The following is a 24,298-nucleotide window of genomic DNA, read 5'->3' on the forward strand; positions in this document are numbered from 1 at the left end:
AATTCATTAGCGGTGGATGTACCGTCTGGACGAAGTGAACACTCGAAAAATCATATCAACCCAAGAGGAACATGCCTGTAAACATCGAAGCCACAAAATCACCGGCAAAAGTTAATTAAGAAAAAAAAAAAACACAGAGAAATGGTATCAGAGACGAGTGCGTTTGTCATGAAGGAAGAGAGTTGCGGCTCTGAAATCTAAGCTGCAAAAGTGTATATATAGATATTAAGTATGTCCATGTGTCGTGTTTCTGTCGACGGATCGAATTAGTGTCTCGATTCTTTTTTCTTATAAAGCTATTAATAGAAGAACAAATACCTACATAAACAAGCGATGACGCTACACAAGCTCATCGGTGTTCTCTAGACGCCAGTACCCAAGATGTCCAATCTATGATCGTGTTGCAATATGTCGTTTCATCAAAACAATTCACCGACATAGAAGCTTTATGGAATCATCCACGAACAACAAAGAAAAGTGTAATAAATGGTGGAGTTGCCTAGATTTGCCGTAGACGCCGCGCCCATTCATGCTTTATTTTTGCGAGGGTTTCTACATCTTTTTCTTGGATGTATTCTTTGCCATTCGTTCATGTTTGTATCTTTATTTAAAGTAATGACCGGTACTGTTGTGCGAGAAGAAACAATAAAAATGGAGAGTTTAAACGGAGCACAAATATAGCTGCAGAAAACAAAGTATTTCATGGCGAAGGCGACTAACAAAAAAAAGGAGACCATGTTCGTTGCGTGTTTACCAAAAGATACTTCGAAAACGGGAATAAGAAAAAAAGTAAAGAAAAAGAAAACGAAGCCTACTCGGTGATCTGCTGTAATGACAATCTCGCGTTTCGACCGACAGCGCGCTCGTTCGGCGCCTGATGTAAATAACCCAAATAGATCACGGGATCATCAACAAAATCCGCATAGAAGCCGCCTAAAATAAATACCGAAACGTACTAAGCAAAAAATAAAAAAAAAATACCGAAAAGGGCAGGACGAACGCATGCATGCAGGCTTCGACGGAAAACGAGCGGCACGAAATGGAAAAGTTAGTCGAGAGATAACAGATGCAAGGGACAGGCCAATTCCGGCACCGCTTGCTTCGCCTCGCGCTCGAGCTTTTTTCCCTTCTGATTGATGATCCGTTCGGATTTCCGGGGCCACACAACGTGGCTCGCGCGCGCCTCCGCCGATCACCCCGAAGCTGACAGTGCGATTGAACCTACCGTGCTCCTTGAACCAATCGTACGCCCGTCTTTCATGGCGTCATCACGCTCCCGCTCGCACCCGTGCGCAGAGAGCGTGGTCAGGTGACGAGAGGAGGGCTGTTGATTGGTCCCCCCGAGCTCGCAGCTTCCAGCGCACTGTCAGCTTATAGGAGTGAGCGGAGTTTTCTAGGCCGCGTTGCGCTCTATTCTATTTCCGTTATAGATGCATCGACGAAGAAGCGACGGCGTCCGCAGCGCCGCTTACGCCAAGCGGGAAAAGCTCCTAATGGAAATGTCTCGTCTCTCTCTCGGAACCCCGCGCAACGCGCAGGTAAGTTACGCAGATGTAGGTACTATACGTTTCGCCATACACTGGAATCTAGCGGACTTTACGAACCATCCGCAGCCAATCGCAACGGTGTGAGCCCTCGTCACGGGGCTACGGACCCAGTGTAGTCCCGTGACAGGTCACCTGACGAACGTGGCATTGGATTGGCTAGGACGGCTCGTAGCCTCCGCTGCGGTCCATCGTTAAATGAAACGGACTGTGCGAAAGTGCACCTTCTCTGCCAGTTTTTGTTTCTCTATCTCAGGGTTGACAGATGAAGTCGTCTTCGACGTCCGTATCTGGCGCAGATGTCGGCTGTTTGTTCTAGATTCAATTTGGGATTGGGCCGCCGCTTGGAGCGCGCGTGTTCCTAAGTGGTGTTGCGATTGACTGCGTTGTATCTCTTCGACGAACTATCAGAAGTGCCTGCAAAGTTTGAGCAACTCTATCGTTCACCAACGAAAGCTCATTAAGATAAAAAAAACGGATGCTGCAATACTACCCGGCTAGACTTTTATTTTCATTTGCCGCATAAATGCATCGCGAGCCTGAATGAGTCCAGGGATCCAGAAATCACGTGCTTCTGTTTTTAAGCCTTAACAAGCTCCTTACTGGCGTTAGTGTTTTCCTTCATATTTTTTTTTTATCAATCGGAGGTAAAAAGATCAGGATTGACCTTCCTCACATGATTTAGCGCTGATATCATTGCCCTTTGTTGAGACGAATTAATACCTGAATACCCAAATTAGAACAAAACTCAGAAATGATCTCAACAATGCAATTCAGAAGGTTGTGAAAAGGAGATATCAAGATATGAACATGAGGCGTGCCATGTTAACTGACAATTTATGATTTCGATGGTGATGCCGGCCACCCAGAGGTCGGTAAATATGTCCACCCTCCGGACAGACCTTTCCGAACCCGAGTGCACTTGCACCACCGGCACAGTAAACACAAAATCATGATATTAGAAATCAAATTAATCACATTTAATTGATTTTAGTCGGGTTTATTTATTTAAATTTATTCAGCTAAAAAGGTAATTATTTATCACTAGATGTACATTTTTGAACGTCAGGCACGTAGCCAGGGGGGTGGCCCATGGGGCCCGCCCCCCCCCCCCCTCCCGAAATCTTCCATTTTGCTGGGGCCTCCTCTACCCCCTCCCCCTCATACAGCATTTGGTCAAGGGCGGCCCCCCCCCCCCCCCCCCCCCCGAAACAAAATCCTGGCTACGTGCCTGTTGAACGTAGCAGATTAATTGACCAATTCAACAGATTATCAAAAACAATGCGAACGAATTAATTAATGTACAGTTCATGTACACTTTAATTAACATTTTTACTTATATAAATCCTGGCACATACGAACAAACACAACTTGGTATTTTCTACTTAGTAAAAAATATTTAATAGCCTTTTTTACGTTTCTATTTGCTCGCAAACATTATTTTTCTTGTTTCTATTTCTTTCGAGTAATGATCTTCTTGTAATGACTCGCCACCGCCACGTAACTGAAGAACGAAGGGGAAGGTGGAAAGAAAGCTCAACGTTGCAATTCGCTCAGAAGAGCACTCATTTCTGCTCATGTTCAATCCGCTACAACCTTTCTTGCTTGATCATTATTTGATCCAGATGCAGAACAAATGCAAATAGAAAGCATCAAATGAGAGACAAACTATTCTCCGTCTCACTAAAACCGTGCAGTAAAGGCCAAAGCTACAGGGGAGAGAGCGTATACCAACCTGTTCAAGAGGAGGGAAAGGAGGAACATGAGAGAGAGGTTGGGATTCCCAACTTTTCTCCCCTGTTCGTCCTCTTCAACAGGAAGGGATACACTCTCTCCCCTGTAGCGTTGGCTGTACTGTATGGTTTTCAGTGAAACGGAGTGTAAGTAAAATATATTTCGGCAATTATTTATGACGGAAAGGTTTGATTTAAATCATCGCAGTAAAACTGGTGCGACTTAAACCACGATTGAAATCATGATCTAAACCACGATTATATTATCTAGATTTTTATTTTCCACTCTGGCCACCGGTATGGCAGCCGTGTCCATCTGCTTCGGCTCTTAATAGGTAGCGCACATAATTCAGCACCGCGGCTCTCTATCAAAAAGGTCTTAACACAGTCCGTAGGCTGCCTGATTTTCACATTTGTCCGCTCCCAACTTTCCCATTTCTTTCTCCGTTTTCTACACTACACCTTCTAAAAGTTCGAGAGCTCAGGCAGCTCAAGTGCTTTTCTTTGTATGGAGAGCGCGCGTCTCTTCTTCCATAGCTGCTTCACAATCCTGGATATTGGGGAGGGAACTAATAATATTATTTGCGTCGTGGAAAACCGAGGCTGTGAGTTGTACGTCGGTAATAGCAAGGGTTCCGTCGTTTCGGTCTTTACCAATAAACCCCCAAAAATGCACCCCCCGCCTTCTACTTTTCCAAAGCCGGTTTTATCCCAATCGGGAAAACTAAAAAAAAACTTCGACTTGCATAGTGCGGCGCACCTAATAAGCGAAACCCAATATTCACACACACTCACAAAAAAACCTCTTCGTCTACGACTTTGTGTTTTTGTTGACTCGGAACACAGTCCGCTCGGAAGTATCCTCGGGGCTATGTCCTTCTTTGGGTACCTGGCCCTTCCTCTGGTACCCTTCTCTCATGGGTTGCGGGGTCACACGCACGGGTTCACTGGAGCTTGAGCAATACGAAACCCGTGTCCTATTTCCCTTTTTAATCCACCCTTTGTATGCTAAAGTGAGGACCTCAAGGTTGGTTTTGGGGCACCGAAAAAAAAAGTATTATTATTATTATTATTGTCATTATAATGACTCCAATCAAGGATGAACAAAAACTTGCAACAATGTTTTTAAATAAAAAGATAAAATATATTTCAACAAAAAATATTTAATTACAAATGCAAATACGACAAAATTTAATTACAAATGCACGTGCGAATACGCATCGGGGTATTTATTCATATATCAAATATTTTTCTTTTTATCGTAGACTGGCAAATTAAAGAAGCCCTGCAATCATATTTAAGCGGCTGCCTTTTATGCGGTTTCCACGTCTCTTGGGGTTCGGGCAAGCCAGAGGGCACGGAAAGAGTAGCTAAATATCAGTGCGCCATATTTTAACCGGACGACACGGAAACCTCCTCCAACGACGAGGGCGACCTGCTGTACCGAAAGCGCGCATAATGTGACGTCTTTGGTCCTGGGCTTACTACTGGCCAGAGCCACTAAAAACTTCTTTTTGGTTGAAATACAAAATATAAGTGGCGCGAACCGTTTCAATTATTTATAAAAGTAGTTTTTGTTCACTATTATAGATGAAAAAAAGAAAGAAATGCAGTTTATAAAGTATGGAAACAAGAAATGACCCGTCAACATACCCTCCGCCAAGCGGTGGAAAAGGCGGCGCATACTAGAAAGGAATAGTGGGATAAGGCGCCGACACGGAAACATCCCGGATGTGCGCGGTGGCGCTGCAGTCGTATGGACCGGGGGATCCGACCGGCTCCCAGCGTTCCGAAGGCCTTCGACGAGAGGCTTTGTCTTGCGGTTTGGCCGTTTCGCGGTATGGCAGCGCGAAGTGGGCTCCCATTCTGAATTGATCTTTACCCCGTGTTTGCTGTCGTTTGTGGCCAATGAAGTGCCATGCCGAATTAGTGTTCAATCGCGCAACAAACGCAATGAAAGCCGCTTTGGCTACCCGCTGCATACAGCTTATCCAGAACATGCTTTAGTGGCGCCCTCTGGCGCCGTCGACACGGAGTGCGGCGGCCGTGAGCGCTCGATAAGCTCACTATTCCTCCTCTAGTTCACGACCACTCAAGCCAGGACCTACGACGTCATGAAGGAGGTTATTTTTTGCTTGTTTTTGTAATTCTAAATTGCCTATAACTTTTAAAATAAAGCGAATTTCGCGAAAAGAAAAGTTTCACAGATCTTTTATGTCAAGTGAAAAGATCGTGCACCTCTTTCCGTGGAAAGGTTGCACGATCTTTTCACTTGACATAAAAGATCTGTACCATTCTTTAGAACCTAAGACGTTATTGGCTAGCGTCAGCAGCTTTTTGGAAGAACATTTGGTCAGTTTCCAGTCGCAGTCGGAGGTATCTGTTTAGGATGTCCTCAGGATTTTAGAAGTGTATCTAGCTTCTACGGTTGTGCTACATAATGGTCAAAGTTACATTCAGCAACAGGGTGTGTGTATTTGTTCGGCGGTAGCCCCAACTTTCTCGGATATTTATCTAGGAGACCTAGATCTGCGTCTTCTAGAGTCTTTTAGACATAGATCCTCTAAGGAAATTCTGGTGAGGAGGTACGTAGACGATATCTTGGTTTGTTCGACAGATGGCTCCTTGGCGGATTCTTTGGAGAAAGTAGTGTTCGAAGCAGCCCCCGAATTAAAGTTTTCGCTAGAGAGACCGAATGATGACCGTTTACAGTATCTCGATATTCAACTTAGGAATAGTTAAGGCCTTTGTTGGGAGTGCGGAAAGTTCGCAGCAAAACCTCTTCTTCCTTTCAATAGCTGCCATTCTAAACATGTCAAACTGGGAATAATTCGGAATCTCGTCAATTCAACAGTACAGAAGTCATGCTCACATTTTATTGGCTCTTCTCTTCGTCGACTGACAGAACGTTTCGAGGTTGCTGGATATCCACAGAAACATATTTTAAGGCAGTTGATGTATATGATATGTCCAAAGAAGTCCATTCGGAAAAATCCTAGACCTTCAAAGCGAGTAGTCCTTCTATATTTTCATAAAATTTCGCACAACATCAAAGCGTTAGCCAGCAGGTTTAATATTGGCACTGCCTTTTCTACAGATTATAGATTGAGCCGTTTGACCCCTTTTGCCTCAACTGTTTCAGGTTGCACGATAAAACACAGAGAAAAGGATGTAGAATGTTCGTCTGGTGTCGTTTACAAGATACCCTTTGATTGTGGCTTCTGTTATATTGGACAGACTAAACGTTGTATAAATGAGCGCGTGATGGAACACAAACGTTGTATAATGAAAAAAGACCCGTACTCCGAAGTGTCAAAACATGTTATCGAATGTAGAAACTGTGTACCGTTGTGGCATCTAACTTCAGTAGAGTTGCGGGAAAAAGATGATCATAAGCGGTTGATAAAAGAGTCATTAACGATATTAGGTCACGGGAATGCAGTTAATAAGCCGTCGTTTGGGTTGGACAATGAACTGCGGCGTTTTCTTAGGCTGTGAAAAGTTCTGACCTTTAAGGTTTATGTCTGTCGGTTTTCGGGTAGAAGGGACGATGGGTCGTTCTTTTTTTTTCTTCTTTTTTTTACATGTGTTACTGGGCTTGGGGTTACCAGTGTGTTTGGCGTTCGGGAAGCGAGGGGTCAAAGATAAGAGAAGTGCGTGACGCAGGGTCTGTTGTCCTTGTTGTTTAGTCAGAGGTTACGTTGGTGGAAAGTGGCATTCTTTGGGGTTCTCACCCTCTCCCCTTTTTTTCTTTTGTATCGAAGTGCCTATATAACCAGGTTTGGAAAGTAAAAATTTCAGCTGTGTTAGAGACTTTTTAGTGTTGTGTCGTTTACCCGCAGTCTCGGGTTTTTTGCAACCATGTGAAGCCTGTCCTGTCTGTTTGTCTTCAATGACTTACTTTCCTTATCGTAAACTAAACCACGCCCACGTTTTCTAAGCTCTCAGTGACTGCCGTAGATAAAGTGAGCAAGACAGGATCGCGCTTGTCCTACTCCTACTTGTCCGTGACGCTGTTTGTGTTCTCAAAACACACGCTAGATGACACTAGCTATCACCCTATTTGCAAGGTCCGTCCACCTATTCACCTGCCCACCCACCTGAGAGCCGTCTGTGGGTCCATCTGCGGTGCGGCGGTGGCCTTGCCGAGTTCTCCGGCTCCCCTGGACGCCGGCGACGACAGGGCATGGTGCGGCGTGGTGCCCGGAAGCGGAAGTCCCATGGCGGCGCCCAGGAGACTGCCCGGATGTGCGCCCGGGTGGTGGGCCCCGAGGGCCAGGAACGGGAGCGTGGCGTTGAGGTGCGCCGCCGCCGCGGCCGCCGCCTGCTGGGGACTGAAGCCGTTGGGCAGGAGAGCGCTGCCGTGGGGCTTGTCCGCATGCTCCGCTGCATCGGGGAGAAGACAGCCGTCCAGGAGTGGCTTAGACACGCCGTTCTGCCGTTGTGTCAGTTTAAGCGTTAAAAGGTAACTCCGCTCTATTCCGAAGATTTCGGGATAATGAATGATTTTGCATTACAAATCCCTAGTAAAAGAATCTACGTCATTTTCTTCGCGAAAGATGGGATATCTGTTCTTAAATCTAATTTTAAACACGGGCAGAAACCGAAACCGAAACTTCGGCTCCGTCTGGCGACACTGGCCTCCGGCCGCCAAGAACATGGCTGTCAGGTAGTACGAGATGTCACGTGATCTACTATTCAAATACGCGGGCGGGATTGGGGTGGGCGTGTGCCAGGCGCCAGTGTCGTCTGCAGCGCACTCTTCACCACGTTTTGGTGTCTACGACATTCGATGACGTCTGCACAAATGCGGCATAAGTCTGCGCCCGTAGTGTGGACGAAACTCCGAGAGACAATAATCACAAACGGTAAGACGACGACGGTGGTTGTGACGCGGAAGACGGCGGTAACGGCGGTTCCACGGCAAGCGGCCGGACGGCTCCCAAGAAGTGCGTTGAGCAGGCGTGTTACTCCAATCACGTAAACACCGTAGAGCGCCGAGAGGAAACGTTGGTCCTCCCCCCCCCACCATCTTTCACAACGCTTAGAAGAAGAAGGTGACGTCACACGATACGCTTGCCCGGAGAAGTAAAAACAAGAAAATGAAGGCAATGGAGATGACGTTTAGCTCAATGCTGGCTACGCCCACGCCGTAGTCTCAACTGCGCTGTTGGTTGCGCCTCAATTCGTCCACTCGAGTCAGCCGATTTCGGCAACTTGGCGAGTTGCAAAGCATGCCGGACCTTATAAAAAATTTTAGACAGAACCACATCGTGATATTCGACGTGTGGTCTTTTTAGATGACACTGAAGAGGACTGCATTGTTTTTTTCAAAAACAATAATGAAGCGGAGTTGCCCTACGGCAATTTTTTTTAGGTACCCCAGCTAACAATAGTTTCTTCATTCTCGGCGTTTACCATTTCCGGTATGCTATTTAGTTTCAGGAAATTCATAATAGTTATTGTAAGATCGCCAAATGAAAATATCGCGAAAATCAACATTCAAATATACCCGCTTTTTTTAGTGCCGTGACGTCAGTGGAAGGCAGGCTTGCCAGTCGAGCAAGCAGTCTAAAAAATGGTCAATGCCATACATGTGTTCTGTGATGGTGCGCGCACTGGAGCGAGCTTCCGAGGCGTTTGTTTGACACCATGGAACTGTTTGTAATCAGCTGGGAAGAAAATCTAGTCCAAAAATGAAAGACGTTTACAATTCTCTCTAATGCCGAATCAGAGCGCAGTTCTTGCGGAAGAGGAGGAGAGGGTGTGCCTCTCCTCCCCCTCCGCAACCCTTCCCCTTCCTCCTCTCCTGCACCCCTCCCATTTAAGGGGAAATTTTTGCTAAATTTCCCGCTAAATTTAGCGGGGAAACTGAATTGGTGTTGAGGTCACCTTACGTCAATTTCCCCAGTAAATTTAGCGGGAAAACTTAAACCGTTAAATTTAACGGGTAAATTGACGTCACGTTACCTCAACACCAATTCAGTGTCCCCGCTAAATTTAGCGGGGAATCTGTGGCGTCCCATAATTCAACGCGCGCGGTTACGCCGACGCCGCTCAAACCAGAAACAGGCGCCTATGAGCTGCGCTCTAAACGTGAACCCATGCCTTTATTGTTGCCAACAAAGGCATGGGTGCAACAAAGGCGTGGGTTATTGGCAACAACAAAAAGTGAACCCACTTTTTTGTTGTTGCCAATAGAGACTTTCAGTTGGAAAACCACGGTGAGGACCGACAGCCATTGCAAATTCAATAACTTCACAAAGAACAAACTGTTACCTAATATTTGGGATACTATTTCAGCGATGTTTGTTGACGTGCTTAGCAAATTTTCAGGCAAATCGGTGACCATGAAGAAATCACCTGGGTACCCGTTCAAGCGGGTACCGGCCCTTAGTATCGTTCGAGGCTCACTCCGATGAAAAAAGGAACACGAGTTGTTAATTTTGTACACGTCACCCCCCCCCCCCCCCCCAAAAAAAAAAAAAAAAGGGCAGGCGGTTGAAATTAGTATTAGTATTTATTAAAAACTATAAAAGGTTACTCATGCTGTTTACTACCGGGCAGCACAAAATATGTTGATCGCCAACTGCTACCTTGAAAAGCCATACAAACGTTCACGTCAGGCGTGATCCCAGAAGGAAAAAAAGGTATTTGTCAATCCCCTGGCGAAACGTAGAAGCTGACGTGATCTCTCGCTTTAAGTTTGCCTTATCAGCATGCTGTCCGACCTGTTGTCATTTTTTTTTTTCCTTTTCGAGCGCACGAGCTCTTCAGATACCCTGAAGCTCCGGCTCTTGTTTTAGCGTGCACTACTTCCGGCTGTTGCTTAGATTGTCCTTATATTATTTCTGTCGTTCCTTCAACTTTTTTTTTTTATCTTGAACGGTTTTCTCGCATATGCACGAGATGAAAATGCATTACTGGGACCACTTTAAAATCTTCGGTCTCTCTAAAAAAATAAAAAAAATAAAAAATCCTGCTTTTTTAAACTTTACATTTCGTTTCTTTAATTTCAGTATTTCCCTTTAAAAAAAACATACAGATAAAAGAAAGGTGGCCACTTTTGCCTTAACGCGCTCACTTCGCGCTCAGTAAAAAATGAAATGAAAACACGCATCAAGATGCCTAAAACGGATTAGGCAGGGCACGGAGAAAGCGCAAGAGAGCAATCCTTTCTCAATCCCCTCGATCTCGAGCTAATAATCGTCTCTAAATCCGAACAAAGCTAGGAGAGAAAGAAGAACGCTCTCCGAGCAAAAAACAAATATGAAACGAAACTTATTCGAGCGAGAAAAGGTCGAAAAGGAGAAACTGCACAATGCCCGTCAGGCAAAAAAAAAAAAAAACAATGCCGCACAACGCGTTTCTTAGAAACGCATCTCCGCTGTCCTCGCTTTGTAAAAAAAAAAAAATACAATTTACAAATAACGTTGAGTACGAAAAGTAAAATCGAGGTAATGCAGAAAAAGTCAAGAAGGGGAAAAAATACAAAAACAAAAAAACAACAAGCTGCCTGAATGAGGAGTGCGCTAACGCAATATTGTCGGGGGACTTAGCCGAGAGTTGAAAAGTAACAAAAGATGACCCAAAGTCAGAAACCCTTCCTCCCGCCGAGGAAAGAAACTGGACCGGCAGATGGAATTAGCGTGGCGGGGCTGCCACGCGCGCATACGCGATCAGAAGAGACCAGAAGCCAGGTCGCCTACGCTACTTTCCTGCCGCCCAGGCAAATTAGGTTTCTTCCCGAGTTCCTTTCTTTTCCTCCCAAAGTTATAGAGCCTCTCCCGGAGCAAAATTCTCCTCTAATACTGATCGAAAAGGCGAAGGAAAGGGTCAGCTCCTCCGCGCATGCGCCGACGGGGCTGGCAAAGCACTCACGTTATGGTCGCGGTGCTGCTACCGGTAGTATATATATATACGTTTATTTGTCGGAGTCGCTCGCATCCACTACCGCTTTTACTTGGTGTGGGATCTGACGTTCGGGATATCTTTTTTTCTAATATGTAGCTCCGATTTTTTTTTTAGTAATTGTGTTTCTGAGCGCGTTTCTAGCAAAGGCTCGGACTCGGTGTTTTGGGCGTACGTGTGTCTGTCTGTGCGTGCATGTCTGTGTGTATGAGTGCGCGTGTCTGTGTAGATGTTGTGTGCGTGCGTGTGTACGTGTGGGGGGGAGCTTGTGCGTGCGCGGCTGCATGCGTGTATGTATGTGTGTGTGTGCGTTTTATTGTTTTTGTTCTCTGGAGATCGTCCTGTCGCGATCGTTCGCGTTTCCGCGGTCGGCGCTCGCGAGTCACGAACTTTGAAAGAGTCGAGCGAAATTCGAACTGACGCTCGACGGTTTACCTTATTGCATTAGCCAGTTTTCTTGGTGTTCTAAGTTTTCGTTTTACTCTAAATATTGTTGCGCGCCAAAATCCAGGCTTCGAGGGCGCAGCTACAGAGGATTAAATTTATAATATTATTGCAGCCTTACGCTGTTTGATTGTAACCGAACGGCCATCATTCTCGCTTGAACGAATGTTCTGCACACTACCCTGATCATAGGAGCACATTTGTGGGTATGTTTAGATAGTGGGAACTGCTGAAGCCTTTAAATGCTAAAAAAATGTAAAACATTTATTTAGTTAGTTGCCAGCTAGTTGCCAGCGATCGCGTTTCTTGCTTTATGATTAGGTTTCTTCGGCGTTCTTATCGACAATGCCGGAATCTCATTTGATGCAGATTTCTTCCATCACCAACTGCTCCTACTCCTCTCCTTCTTGCCCTTTCCACCCTTCTCCGCTCCGAGCGTTTTCTTCCACCACCCGCTTCTGCTCCTCCCATTCCTGCGTGCTGGGTCCGTGACTATAGTCGCGTGTCTGGCCGCCGCCACCGACGGCCGTCACTGTCGTCGCGCTCTCCAAATCCGTGTTTCTACAACCTACACCAGAGAGACAAAGACGCCATTTCCATATTGCGCATGAAGGGGCGCCCCTCATCCCCACCCTCCTTCATCCCTCGACTTAAGAAAAATAAAAAATAAGAAATAAAAGAACGAGAGAGAAAAAAAAAAGGCGAGCTTGAGAAGGGGAGAGCAGAAAGCCAAAAACGCAGCAATAACAACGCACACCCACCAAAAAGACACGAGCAGTTAAAGGGATCCAGGGTAAACAAGAACCGGCGGGACGGTTTTGACGGATTGCTCGCCGGCTCCCCTTTTCGCGAAAAGCCGTGGGTTGGGAAGGGGAAGAAAGGGTGGTAGGGAAAGGATCCGCGTGGCCCGAACCCAAGAGTCCTGCTCAGTCTCGCTCCCGTCCGGGGTTCTAGCTACTCCGTTTCATCTTATGACGAGCCGTAGGGAACGCTACGAGCCATCGGAGCCAACCTAATACTGTGTGAATGTGTCACGTGACCTTGGGGAGCGGTGCAGCGACGTGGCAACCGCGAAGTCACGTGATGCGTTCCGCAGCGCTTGATTGGTTGGGATGGCTCGTAGCTTCCCCTGTGCTCTATCGTAAGGTGAAAAGGAGCGTAGAAGGTGAACTTAAAGCGAGCGTTTTTTTGCCCCCCTTTTACTCCGAGAAGGGGGATTCTGTCGCGGCTTATCTTTTCAACTCGAAAGAGAGGGTTGCTCGCTACGCGTTCGGGTGAAGAGGGAAGCCAGGCGCTCTCGGTGGCAGACTTTGTTGGGTTCGAACTCGATCAAAATGCAGCCGCCGACGGAGAAAGCGAAGAGGGCAAAGCGGCGAGACGGGGGGTTTGCACCGTGGGCGCTGGCGCATGCGGACTTTGCGGAATGATAGCTTCCTCGCTTGTTCGTTTATGGCGGTTCCTCTTTCTCGTCCTCGTTGAAACGCGAATCTCCTTTTTTTTTTTTACGCCATCTTTCCGATGGACGGCGCAAAAGCGCGAGATGGGGAAACGTGTAGCGTAAATGTCGTGCGCTCCCCTACGCCGCGCATTTGGGTCAGAACATCGCGCCGGTATACGTTGGTGGCATTAGCAACTTGTTCCATCGAATCGCTCTTAGGCAAGGTTTAACATTTGCGTGACTGGTGGACGTTGGGTGTTGCGTGAGAATACCTGAAGTGAGTAGACCGATTTCACCAGCCGGTGGGGACGCCACCGCTATCGCAATGCGCCGAGGGCAGTATCTATGCACGTGCCACAACCTAGCTGGAGCTCTGCGCTTGCAGAGCAATGGACGTCTCGAGATTTTCCGCCTGCCTCCTGTGAACTAACGTTATGACCGCTTCACGCATGCGTCGACCGCTTGGTGAGATCGGTCTATCGGTCCAATTGTGAGGAAAGCAGCGCTAAACACTAATGTTTCTTCGCTTACAATACACTTGGACACTCCTTATCGTTCTTTAGTTATACAAAAATATACGTCGAGCTCGAAGCGTGTTTCTGTAATTCAGTGTACGCTTAATGTAGAATACATGCTTGAGTTGCGCCTCCCCCCCCCCCCCTCCCCTTTTCCTTTTATTTTCCGTGAACGTGTCACAAATAAACTAACGTTACGCTTCATGTTTGACCTTGCCCGCTATATTCAGTGTGCAAGTTTACCCAGCGTCTTCAACGTACTACGGAACTTGAGACTGCGACCTAATTACAGTTCCTATAATTAAACAAAAATTAAAACTTGTCCGGAACCCGACTTTTTCAGGCCGAGTGGGCCTCGAAAAGTTGGGTCTCTGAGAGTCAGGGCTTGGTCAGGAGTCTTTCTTTGTGTATTGTTAGCGCAGCCAGAAAGATTTCACGTGAAGATGTATTCTGCTGCCTGCCTCATATACTGCGTTCTTGCCATGCAAGCTAAGCAATCTGAGAAACAAGCTGAGAAACCGCTAAATCAAATCGTTTAAACGTGTCACTAAAAGAAAACTCAACCCGTTTCAAAATGCAATGGGATTGAGCTAAGCTTCAAATTTATATTTTATAAGCAGTGAGCTTATAAGAGGTCTTTTATCCCCATATCAAAACCAAGAATAGCGGTCGAGACAAATATTATTTTTTAAAGTGGTATCTTTATATGGCCAACCAACTCAAGAGCCGGGTAAGCCCAAAATGTGAAGGTTGGTCATTCAGTAACCTTTAAACTATATTGAAAAAAAAAAAAAGAAACCACAAAACAGCTACTGGTGCCAGGGATCGAACCCCAGCCAACGGCATGGTAGCCAACTGCGCTGTTGATTGAGCTACGTTTGGAGCGAAAGCAGGTAGCGTGAGAAAGCGCACGGAGCGGAGAGGAGTGGAAAGGTCAAGAAAGAGAGGAGCAGAAACAGGTGGTGTAGAAAGAGTGTGCGGAACAAGGAGGAGTGGACGAGAGAGGAAAGCGCGCTTTACCTCTCTTTGTGACGCGGGAAATTCGGCACGGTGTTTTGTATCCGGGTGGTACTCCAGAGAAGCCGCGAAGCGTCACAAAGTGACAGTGGTGTGACGTGCTCTGTTGCCATACAAGACCCTGCCCTAAGCACAACCTGAACTAAGAGTACAACCCACCCACGGCACTGGAGGATTGATGGTCATCCTGCTCTAGGCACCACCCACCTTATAAAGCTACCTAATCTAAACGCGTTTGGCAGAATGACCAAACATGCAGCCAAGTTTTTATACACAATATCTCAATTCTTTACGCTGCTTCACCAAATATGTTTTCGTACAGGCATACATAAAACATACATTCAATATGAACATAAAAAGTAATAACTAAAAAATAGTTGCGGACACGTTTGGGACCTCAGATGATGCCGGTACGCATGCATGCATATCTCCAACTCTCTTCCCCAAAGCGTGGAATCGACGCAGGGTCGCCGACCGAAACCACATATCCACCCAGCCATCCCCACACACGCTAGCAACTTTGGCGTGCTAGAAACACAAATAGGCACTAACATTAAAACAGGCATATACCTAGATAAACAGAAAGAAAAAAGAAGAACATATAAAGGAAGAAAGTGGCGTCCGTTGCGTTCCGGTTTCCGATCGTCGTCAGTCTCTGTCAGAAAGCCTTCTTCTGAATCCCGGGCCCGCTTCGCGAGTAAATTTCGCAGAAACTGAATATCGGCACGAGGATGAAGAAAGAAGGAAGGAGGAAGAAGATAGGGAAAGAGAGCAGGCACCGTTATTCCCCCATTTCTCTCCCCTGCCACCGCATAGTCCCCCTTTCCCTACTTTTCCGTACGTTTTCTACTCTCCCCGCACGCACTTGGGGAAGCGAGTCCCCAACCGTATTATCACTCGGGGTGTTTGTTTTTTTGCAGTTCATTCGTAGTCTCTTCGTGCCTACGAAAAGGGAAAGCTTCCTCCCCCAAAAAACTTCCCTACTTCCACACTCTCGTCCCATCAGCCACCCTCCATCATTCCTTTTGTTCATCCCACAGTCCATGCTTTGTTTTTTTTTTTCCTTCTTCTTACTCTTGTTGTCATTCCTAGTGCCTTCTTTGGCTCGCTCCCCCTTTTTTTTTTTCTCCTCCAGTTTCCCTAACTCAAAATACCCTTCCGTATGCCGGCTTCCCTTTATCTTAAGACTGGGTCCGGAGGCATAAATATTGCATGCGTCGACGGAGTAGAGTGCTCGTGCCCTCTCTTTCCCGCTCTCGCTCTCTCTCGCTGTGCTTCGTACTCACTTCGCAACTCGGTTGGAATGTGTTTCCCGTTTGGGGAATCGATCTGCGTTCGCTGAAGTGGACAGGCACCTAAATGGCCAAGCAAGTTCACGGTTTTTCCCTACTCAGTGCGTCCTCTCCATGTTGAGAGGACGTAAATTTGTCTCGTGTTTAGTAACAAAAAATCTCGGTTTCCTGACGAGTGCTGGAAACGAACTTTGGCGACAGCCTAGGTGCTGCGCACTCCGCTGCAGAGAATTACACTGCACAATAACCACGACGTCATTTGGATTCGCATTGTCACGTGACCGAAGGGTACCACGTACTGTGATATCACAAAGTGACGTCATTGTATGAATTGAAGTAAGAGTTCCACGCGACGTCACAGTGTGGGGTGACCTCGCAGTGTCACATGACATCGCGTGTCACGTGGCGCGTGAACATGACGTCGCGTAAGGTTTAGCAGAGAAATTTCTGCATTCAAATTAGCGGAAAACGGCTGCGACCTTAAGAAATGGAGGCGTTCAAACACGCGCATCCAAATTATTCAAACGCTTGCTTACATCATGCAAGGGTGCATAAGCAGGTGCGCAGGTATGCCCACACACATATATACACAGATGCAAACATACAAACAAACAAGCAAGCACGCACGCACAGACAAAGGTGCACTCAAAAACATGTGGCGCATCAAGCTTCACGTGTGCCAGCACACCCAGCATCGCGGTCCAATTTCCATTATTACGTGACACAATTGCATCGTTCCCGCTCCTACCCGTTTCAATCTGGAAATATGTACTGTATCAACGTGCTATCGTGTAATCACCCCCGAATAATGAAAGTTAAATACCCCAAGATAGCAAGCAGCGTCGTTGCACTGGCTAATTTACTCATCTATAATGTGAATTGCTGTCGTGATTCCCTGAAAGGAGACCGAGCTCTTCGCTACCCAGCCGTTTAATGGCCTCACTTTTCTTTTTTTTTTCTGAACGAATTAGTACTACTGTGACGCGTAGCTCAGATAAGCCACTTCCGTTTTTGTCATTTGGATTTTTTTTTTTACCCGTTAAGTCTACTACTGAAATAAAATATAAAAACACAGAGAGATAACACAGGACAGCCAGGAGCGTGGTAAAATCTTCGCTGTAGTCAATAAAACGGCTCTACGCGCGTCAAACTGAAACTGAGCCTTCAAGAGGCATGTCCAAGTGAGAGCCCCTTTAGGGGCGCAAACTATAGGCGCCGATGCGCAAAGCGCAAAACAGGAAAGATGAAAGAGGGAGACAGAGAGCTAGAGAGAACACGCAAAGAATTAAAACAAATCTGAGGAACCAATGTACAAGATTTGACGAGGGCAAAACATACAAGTCTTCCACTTGTTCGCGCGTTTTTCGTTCGTTTGTTATAGTTGCGTTGAATACATCGACTTTTTTTTTCTTCCAAAGAATTCAAATTTCTCGATTTCCCCACGACTGCGCGCCGTCAGAAGGAAAACACTGTTTTCACTTTCCCGATGTTGTTTCATCCGACGAGCGCCCGCGAGCGTTTTATCATCGATGTCTGTTCTTCTGCTGCCCGCGTTTACTGTCCCAGCTACGGTTAATAAAAGGGCGGAATAATCGTAAAACTATATAGTCTCCGGTATCGGTCCAACCACCCCCTTCGAACCTATAAAAATCGCGGCGGAAAACGCCGCGAAAGTACTCCGAACGGCGAACAACTTACACAGTTTGACGAGCGAATAACAATAAAAGACAGTCGTTTTCTCCCTCCTTCCATATTCGTCCGTTCCCGCGAACATATATGTAGTACTTCGTTTGCGCCTTACGACGCACCTTCAGTGGACGCTACCAGTCAATCCCAGCCAATCCAGCTCAGCGGGCGTCTGTCTCGTGACTGAGTGCCCTGCGCACGTCGCGGGGCACTCAGAGCACACTCATGCGGCATACTCTCGAGACCGGTTATAACGAAGTCGGTTATAACAAAATAGCGGCTACAGCGAAGCGATCTCCTATTTCCTTTTGCACTTCGTTATAACCGAAGTCGGTTATAACGAACAATCGGATATAGCGAAGCGATTTCCGATTCCCGTCGACTTCGTTATAACCGATAGGGTTGGCTCCCATGTAGCGCGTGGCATCCGCTGCAGTCCATCGTAAGTATAAGTGCGTGCAGTTTTCTTTGCAAGTTTATTCTTCCGTCCTGTCCAGCCATCCTCCTCGGGGCTCGTTGTTTCGTCGAGGCATCACAGGCTGTCGAGGATAAAGTGCTAGAAATGCAAAACTTCTCGATTTGAATTTCAAGTGCAACACCACCAACGTGCATGCGCATTTTTTCGTTTTGTCCTCCTTGAGAGGGAGGTACCAACTGGGAACTAGGGATATTTATGTGACGCGTATATAGTGGGGCGAAAACAGACTATTCGTTTTCACGTTGCGATGGACCGCTCTGGGCACTACAAGCCGTCCAGTGCCAAGTCTACCCAATATCGCGCGTGGGCGTCAGGTGACCTCGGGCGCAATGAAACGTGGGGCGTGTGGTCACGTGAGGATTTTGCGACACTGGATTGGCTGGGATGAACTCGTTGCGTCCACTGCACCCCGTCCCAGGGTTGAAGCGGACTGTAGATAAGAGCTTGAGATGGGTGTTTGCGAGGCGTTCTGCCGACTGTGTTTTAAAGCAGGCTTCGAGACATGCTCGACACCCACCGAGTTTGCTCAAGCGGCGCGGAGTGATCTGATTTCACGATTCGCTTTGAGCCTTTGATGCAATTCGCTTTGTTTTTCTGCAGCGTGTCCTCGTCGGTGTTTTGTTGCAATATGGCTTCTTTTTATTAATTTTTTTGCGGCTTTTAGATTGCGGGTGTTAGTCTCACGTAGCTCTGGGGGAGCGAATCTGTCTTGGACGCAACGTCCACGGGTGCATGAGTGAAATATACAGCTTTGATTTAAAAAAAAAGATACGTTTTAGGTCGTTAATCTTTTTTAATGTCTATCCCGAGCGAGAAATAGAAGTATTGTTGTTTTTTTTTTCTTCTCTGGGTGCGGGTGGGCACGGATTTCTTTGAAGCAGAGACGCCCCTGCTCAAACACCGTCCAAAATTAAGGCTTTTTTATTTACTTTTTTTAGTTATCCGGAAAGTATTACGAGCGTGGCCGCAAGACTCCAGAGAAATAAGGTTTCATTTTTATTGTATTATAATGTCATAGGTAATAACATTCGCTGTAACTTAAGGATGGGAAGCCACTGTTTCATTTTGTATTTGTAAAAACAAAAAGAAGGAATTTTAAGTTAGAGTTTCTACCGAGGGCCTCACATTGAATCGCGCCACTAAATATATAACAAACAAACAATGTTGGAACTTAGCTTTTTCGGTAAGAGAAATGGAAAAAAAAGAAATGCTCGGAAGCTCTGAAATAAGGTGCATATACCGGTCTAGTAAGGTGCATAAGGTGAAGCAAGGTGCATATCTTCATAGGGCAAAAAAATTTTGGTACATTGGTTGGGACACGTGTTTTTATTTGAGACGGCGAGACGCAATGGATACCAGCTGAGATAAGCTTACCAGACAATAGGCAAGCGGAGACGCAGGTTACACAAGGTAAGATAAATGTTGGAGATGAGCTAGGCTATATAAGCTTAGAAGGGTAAACGGTTAAGGCCACATTTTACGTTTGAGTGTAGTCAACTGCGTTGGGACCGCTTACCAGGAGATGACGCACTGGCAGACTGGCGCCATCTATCGGGTAGCCCTAAAATCCTTTTGATCTGTTTATTGGAAGCGTGCGGCAAGACAGTGGCGCCACGGTGCGGCTCCTAGCAGAAGCATTTCGCATTGATCACGGCCAGACTGGCATAGATATCCTGTGGAGACCGAACCATAGAGTTAATACAATGTACGCTAGAGGTTCAACTGGCGCTGGTGTCTGTGCGACTACCGTGACGCAAATTGAAGCAGACAACAACCAGTCTACTTCTGCGGTGCTCCTGTGCATTCCTAAGGGAAAAAAAGCGCGCGTATTTTGTCGCTTCGCCAGAAAATAACATGGAGCGCTTTTGTTATTTTAGTCGCACCGAATAGCATGCACCATTATTAACATGGTAAAAGTGCAATTGCTTTAGTTAGCGGATTTTTTCCATCAGTGAAGGATGTTTAAATTTGCTATATTTTAGGCCAAAACCTGTTTTCCATAGCTGGTGTGTAAAAACAAGCGACGATCCTAAGCAAAATAACCATCGAAAGGAATATAGAGTACGTTCAAGGTTCGCCAGAAATCTGGTGACGCTTATATTTTGCTAATATGCCAGTCCTGTCACTATATCAAAAAAGGTTTGGCATTCAAATGTTTGTAAAATGAAGCGAAAACAAACTATAACTACCAACACTTTGTATCTTTACGGTCGGTTAAAACATTCAAAATATAAAGGACAAAGTACGTGGGATATGAAGGGTGCCTCTTTTTGTTATTTATTATGACGGGCAACTTTTATCAGACCCTTGTTCTCAAACAGTCTGAGCCTGCGGGTGATGTTTTCAACGTAAAACAGGCATCTTCGCACAAAGCAGAAAGAATAAAACAGTACTTACTTATTGAAAATCTGACTATATTACATGGCCTTTTATTTAGTTTGATAGTAAATGAACAGGGAGTTACTGATCCAGTGTTACTGCGTGGTTCTCGCCCTATCTCTTGGTTTTCCAGACGTCCTTCTTTCGTTTGGCACCTATGCCCGTCACGCTGAGAAACACCGACATCGTGTTCGTTCTCACATCGTCCGACAGTGCACATAAACGCATGTACGAAGTCGTTATACCACCGCTTTGAGTGCAATTAATTAAAAAAAAACGCCGTAATTGACCAATTATTTTGTCTGCCTGACTGAGAAATCTACGACTAGTACGTACGAATTATTCGAGATATGCGCGCTTATAATCGAGCGCAGGGAGAAGATTGACTCGCTTTTTCCAATAGAAGTGCATTATCGGAAGTCAACTTTCGACTGGGGTCTGTCTGCTTAAATTTGTGATGGCACACTAGCGCCACTTAAACCACTAGCGTTCATTACAATAACCCTATGAACCGAACATCCGTTTTTATTCAACGTCAACTTCCCCGAGCACAGCGCTATACCAAAGCATTTTGGACCACACTCGAAGCTAACGTTTTTTTACACGAGACGAGGAAATTGAGAACACAGACCACTTCCATGCCGCCGGCGAAAACCGCTGCGAAGATATAAACCCCAGTACGCTAACTCCATCTGCCGGCGAGCGAAGAGCAATCTGATACTAAGAGAAGCTAAGCAGACTTCCCACGTGTATTTTATAAATAACTGGCTCTGACGAAAGTTATACCGTAATGATTTCCACACCGTGAGACAGACACACGCTTTGTAGAGGCACATTCCAGCGCAGATAAACAAAACCCATGTCGGTGTGTTAGAGTTCTTCCCGCTTACCCCTCCTCTACACACGATCGAGCCCGAACTCCGAGAAACTGCCACGGGTCGAACGACGGAAGACACATCCGGGGAGAAACGTTGGATTCGGGTAGATTTTCGAACGTCAAGTGCCAAACCTTTACTCCGGAGCGAAATCGAGATACCTGGCCGCTGGAAGGCTCAGACGCTGCCAAGACGCTGCGGGTGCATTAGTAGAGGTCCGAGTGGGTAGCGCTTCACATTAGGGAGTTTTAGCGAGTCGTTTTTCAAGCACACGGTTCCGAAATCACGAACGGTACAGCTGGTCCGTTCTGTGACACCGTACGTCAAATTCGACATACTTTAGCGAATCGTGAAAGGGCCGCGACCGTGTAAACGATGATGATGATCATGCTTAACGGTGGCGCCATCTTCTAGCACACGTGTGAAACATTCTGCAACGTGCAAATCCGTGGCGGCTCGTGTTTCCGGCGTACGACTGATGTAAACAAGACGACCAGCGTAACATTTGCCGGTCGGAATTTTAAGAACTGCAAAGCTAGATCGAGTAAAAAGTGTCCGAACGACTGTAAAGGTATGTGGTGTGTCTCCGTCATCTTGAACTTGAACGATCGTTCACGTTGTGCGCCGTCGAACCAAATCATTTCGTCTGCTCGCGGTCGCCACGGCAGCTAGTCAACCCGCTGATCGCAAAAATTTACTAGCATGCGCCGTTTACAGCATTCACGATCGCTTACCATTGTGAGCAGTCCTCGAAAAGATTTGGTTCAACCTCTCAGATGAAGCAGGCTAACAGGACGGCAAATTTCCTCCCGCTGTCCTAAGCCTAACGCTCGCCTGGGTCGGCGAAGGCGGTCGCCAAACCGACCGCCATCTTTTTTTTACCCGAGTCGTGAACGGTGCTGGCTGCGTTGCGGTGACGACTCCAGCGGCCAGAATGGGAGAAACGAACGAGAAGAGCCTCCCGACTCCCTGAACGACTCGCGCGCGCATGCGCAGTGGCGTCGCGGATGCGTTCGAGGGCGAACCGTTCGTGTGGGAACGACCTGCTAAAACTCCCTAATGACACACAACGCGGACGGTGTCGTTGGTGGCGCAGCAGACCAGCTTCCTACAGGCAGAGCGGCGTGCTTCCTTTAGATGTCGCACGCTCCCAACTCTATAACCAGACCGTAAGTATTTTTGTTTTTAGTAGTTTCGACATATAATCTATGCACTATTTGTCAGGAATGGTTGCTTACAACATTTTCCAAATTATTTCTAACCCTTCGTGAAATAATGTTGAGCGAAACAACTAGGAAACGTTGTTTCCTGGTTGTTTTGTGCACGAACGTTCCTCGTGCGCTCGTGCCCACGAGTGAACAGTTTGCGCAGGAAATGTTCGCCATTAAATTGCGAACGCTCGCCGTGGTTTGAGCGGCTCCCTCTCCTAAACCTAAACTCTCTACTCGTCGTAAACGCATAAACTCTCTACTCAAACGCAAGTCTGTCATCCAGCTTTCTGAGTGACAACAAAGAGAGGGCGACGTACCGGCCAGGTGACCGTTCTCGTAACCGGGGTAGTCGTCGATGCGCCCCTTCTTGCTCATCATTCCGAGAGGGCTGCCGTTGCTGGGACTCAGGGACATCAGCGACGACCGCTTCGGGGGACGGGCTTGGCTGAAATACAACAACAACACAAAGTCCAATGAGTCAGTATTAGTCGTACAACTTGTCTAATGCCGTTTATGCGGCACCCCTGCCGGCGGTTCCCGCGAAATCGCCGACAGAGTCGTTTATTATATTATATGTACATGTAGTTAGCTATTAGCATTTTAAATTAATAAACGTCTAGCTAAGTGGAGCAAGCCACCGCCCTATTGGAAGGGTCCAGTCGTGTCCACCACCTCATCCATTCGTGTTCTAGCTTAGTAATCGACTATCTACATTTTAAAACCTCAATGAATTAGCCCACAACGGTGATGGCATTCTGTAATGAGCTGTCAGATTAGGTACGTTTGTTTAATGCTAACCAAATATGAAAATTTCCCGGTGTCGTGGACTCTCGCACATCATAGAATTCAGCCATGACGTTCTTAAAAAACCCTAGAAAAAAAAAAAACGTATAACCGAAGTCGGGTTTATGGTTAACATTAACCGTGGTCGAAAAACACAAATGTACCAAAAATTACTTCACAAACTTACGGCGTTAAAGCCGTTCACAAATTTGAACTATGAATTAGTTGCGTCATTTTTGGACTTACATGGAGTCCTTGGTTTATTAGTTAAAAATAGCACACGAGCACATAACCACGCGCGGGTACTGCACCAGAAAATAGACTAAGAAGATTAGCAGTACTATTTATAGTTTCTTACGAGTTATAATTTATCTGGCACAAATAGAACGAATGGCTGCGAAGCGAGCAAAAAAATCAGCACCGGCGGATAGGGAGCTTGCATTTTCATCAGTGGTGAAATTTAGCGGCGCGTGATACTTTTTTTAATAAAAACTCGTTTCTGCGGAAAATAGTACTAATATTATCGGCAGCTTCAACGACCGACTCCAACACGGACGGCCGTTCACCGCTAAGAATCGTGTTTGGAACTCCTCTCGAGGGGTGGCGCCACGCGTTAACGAAGCGTCTGTGACAGGTTTGCTCAATCGCGTTTGCCACGTACGTATTTTTGTTTCGATCCTCATAAAAAATACTCATAAATTATTAATCTGACACAAAAGTTAGGTTACTGAAATATCATTTTCAATCTGATTCATATCAGGCCGCGAGACCTTTTGTTAGCAAACTCCACCGATCTCGATTCTCATAGTAAATAGACCTTTTTCACATGGGCGCCGCCATCTTCAAATATCGCCACTTCCAGTATGGGCGAAAACATTGTTTTGCCGTCGCCACTCCAATAGAATACATATAGGGTATAAGCGTAACCATCACCCATTCTTATTTTGTCTCACCTCCATTTGTTTACTTTTTGCAGGTTTACATGTTTTATT

General features: G+C 46.3%; 1 protein-coding gene across 1 annotated transcript in view; it reads right to left on the reverse strand.

The window, feature by feature from the left end:
* Nucleotides 1-22,901, reverse strand: part of LOC8031921 — a 102,205-nt gene extending 79,304 nt beyond the window's left edge. The window contains exons 1-2 of the mRNA XM_042289598.1: nt 22,841-22,901; nt 7,378-7,663 (exon numbers count right to left, since the gene is read on the reverse strand). Of these exons, the coding sequence (XP_042145532.1) occupies nt 7,378-7,663; nt 22,841-22,901 (347 nt within the window). The remainder of the gene's footprint in view (nt 1-7,377; nt 7,664-22,840) is intronic.
* Nucleotides 22,902-24,298: the final 1,397 nt, after the last annotated feature.

The sequence above is a fragment of the Ixodes scapularis genome, unplaced genomic scaffold, assembly GCF_016920785.2.
Source record: "Ixodes scapularis isolate PalLabHiFi unplaced genomic scaffold, ASM1692078v2 PGA_scaffold13__105_contigs__length_92229423, whole genome shotgun sequence".
NCBI lineage: Eukaryota > Metazoa > Arthropoda > Arachnida > Ixodida > Ixodidae > Ixodes > Ixodes scapularis.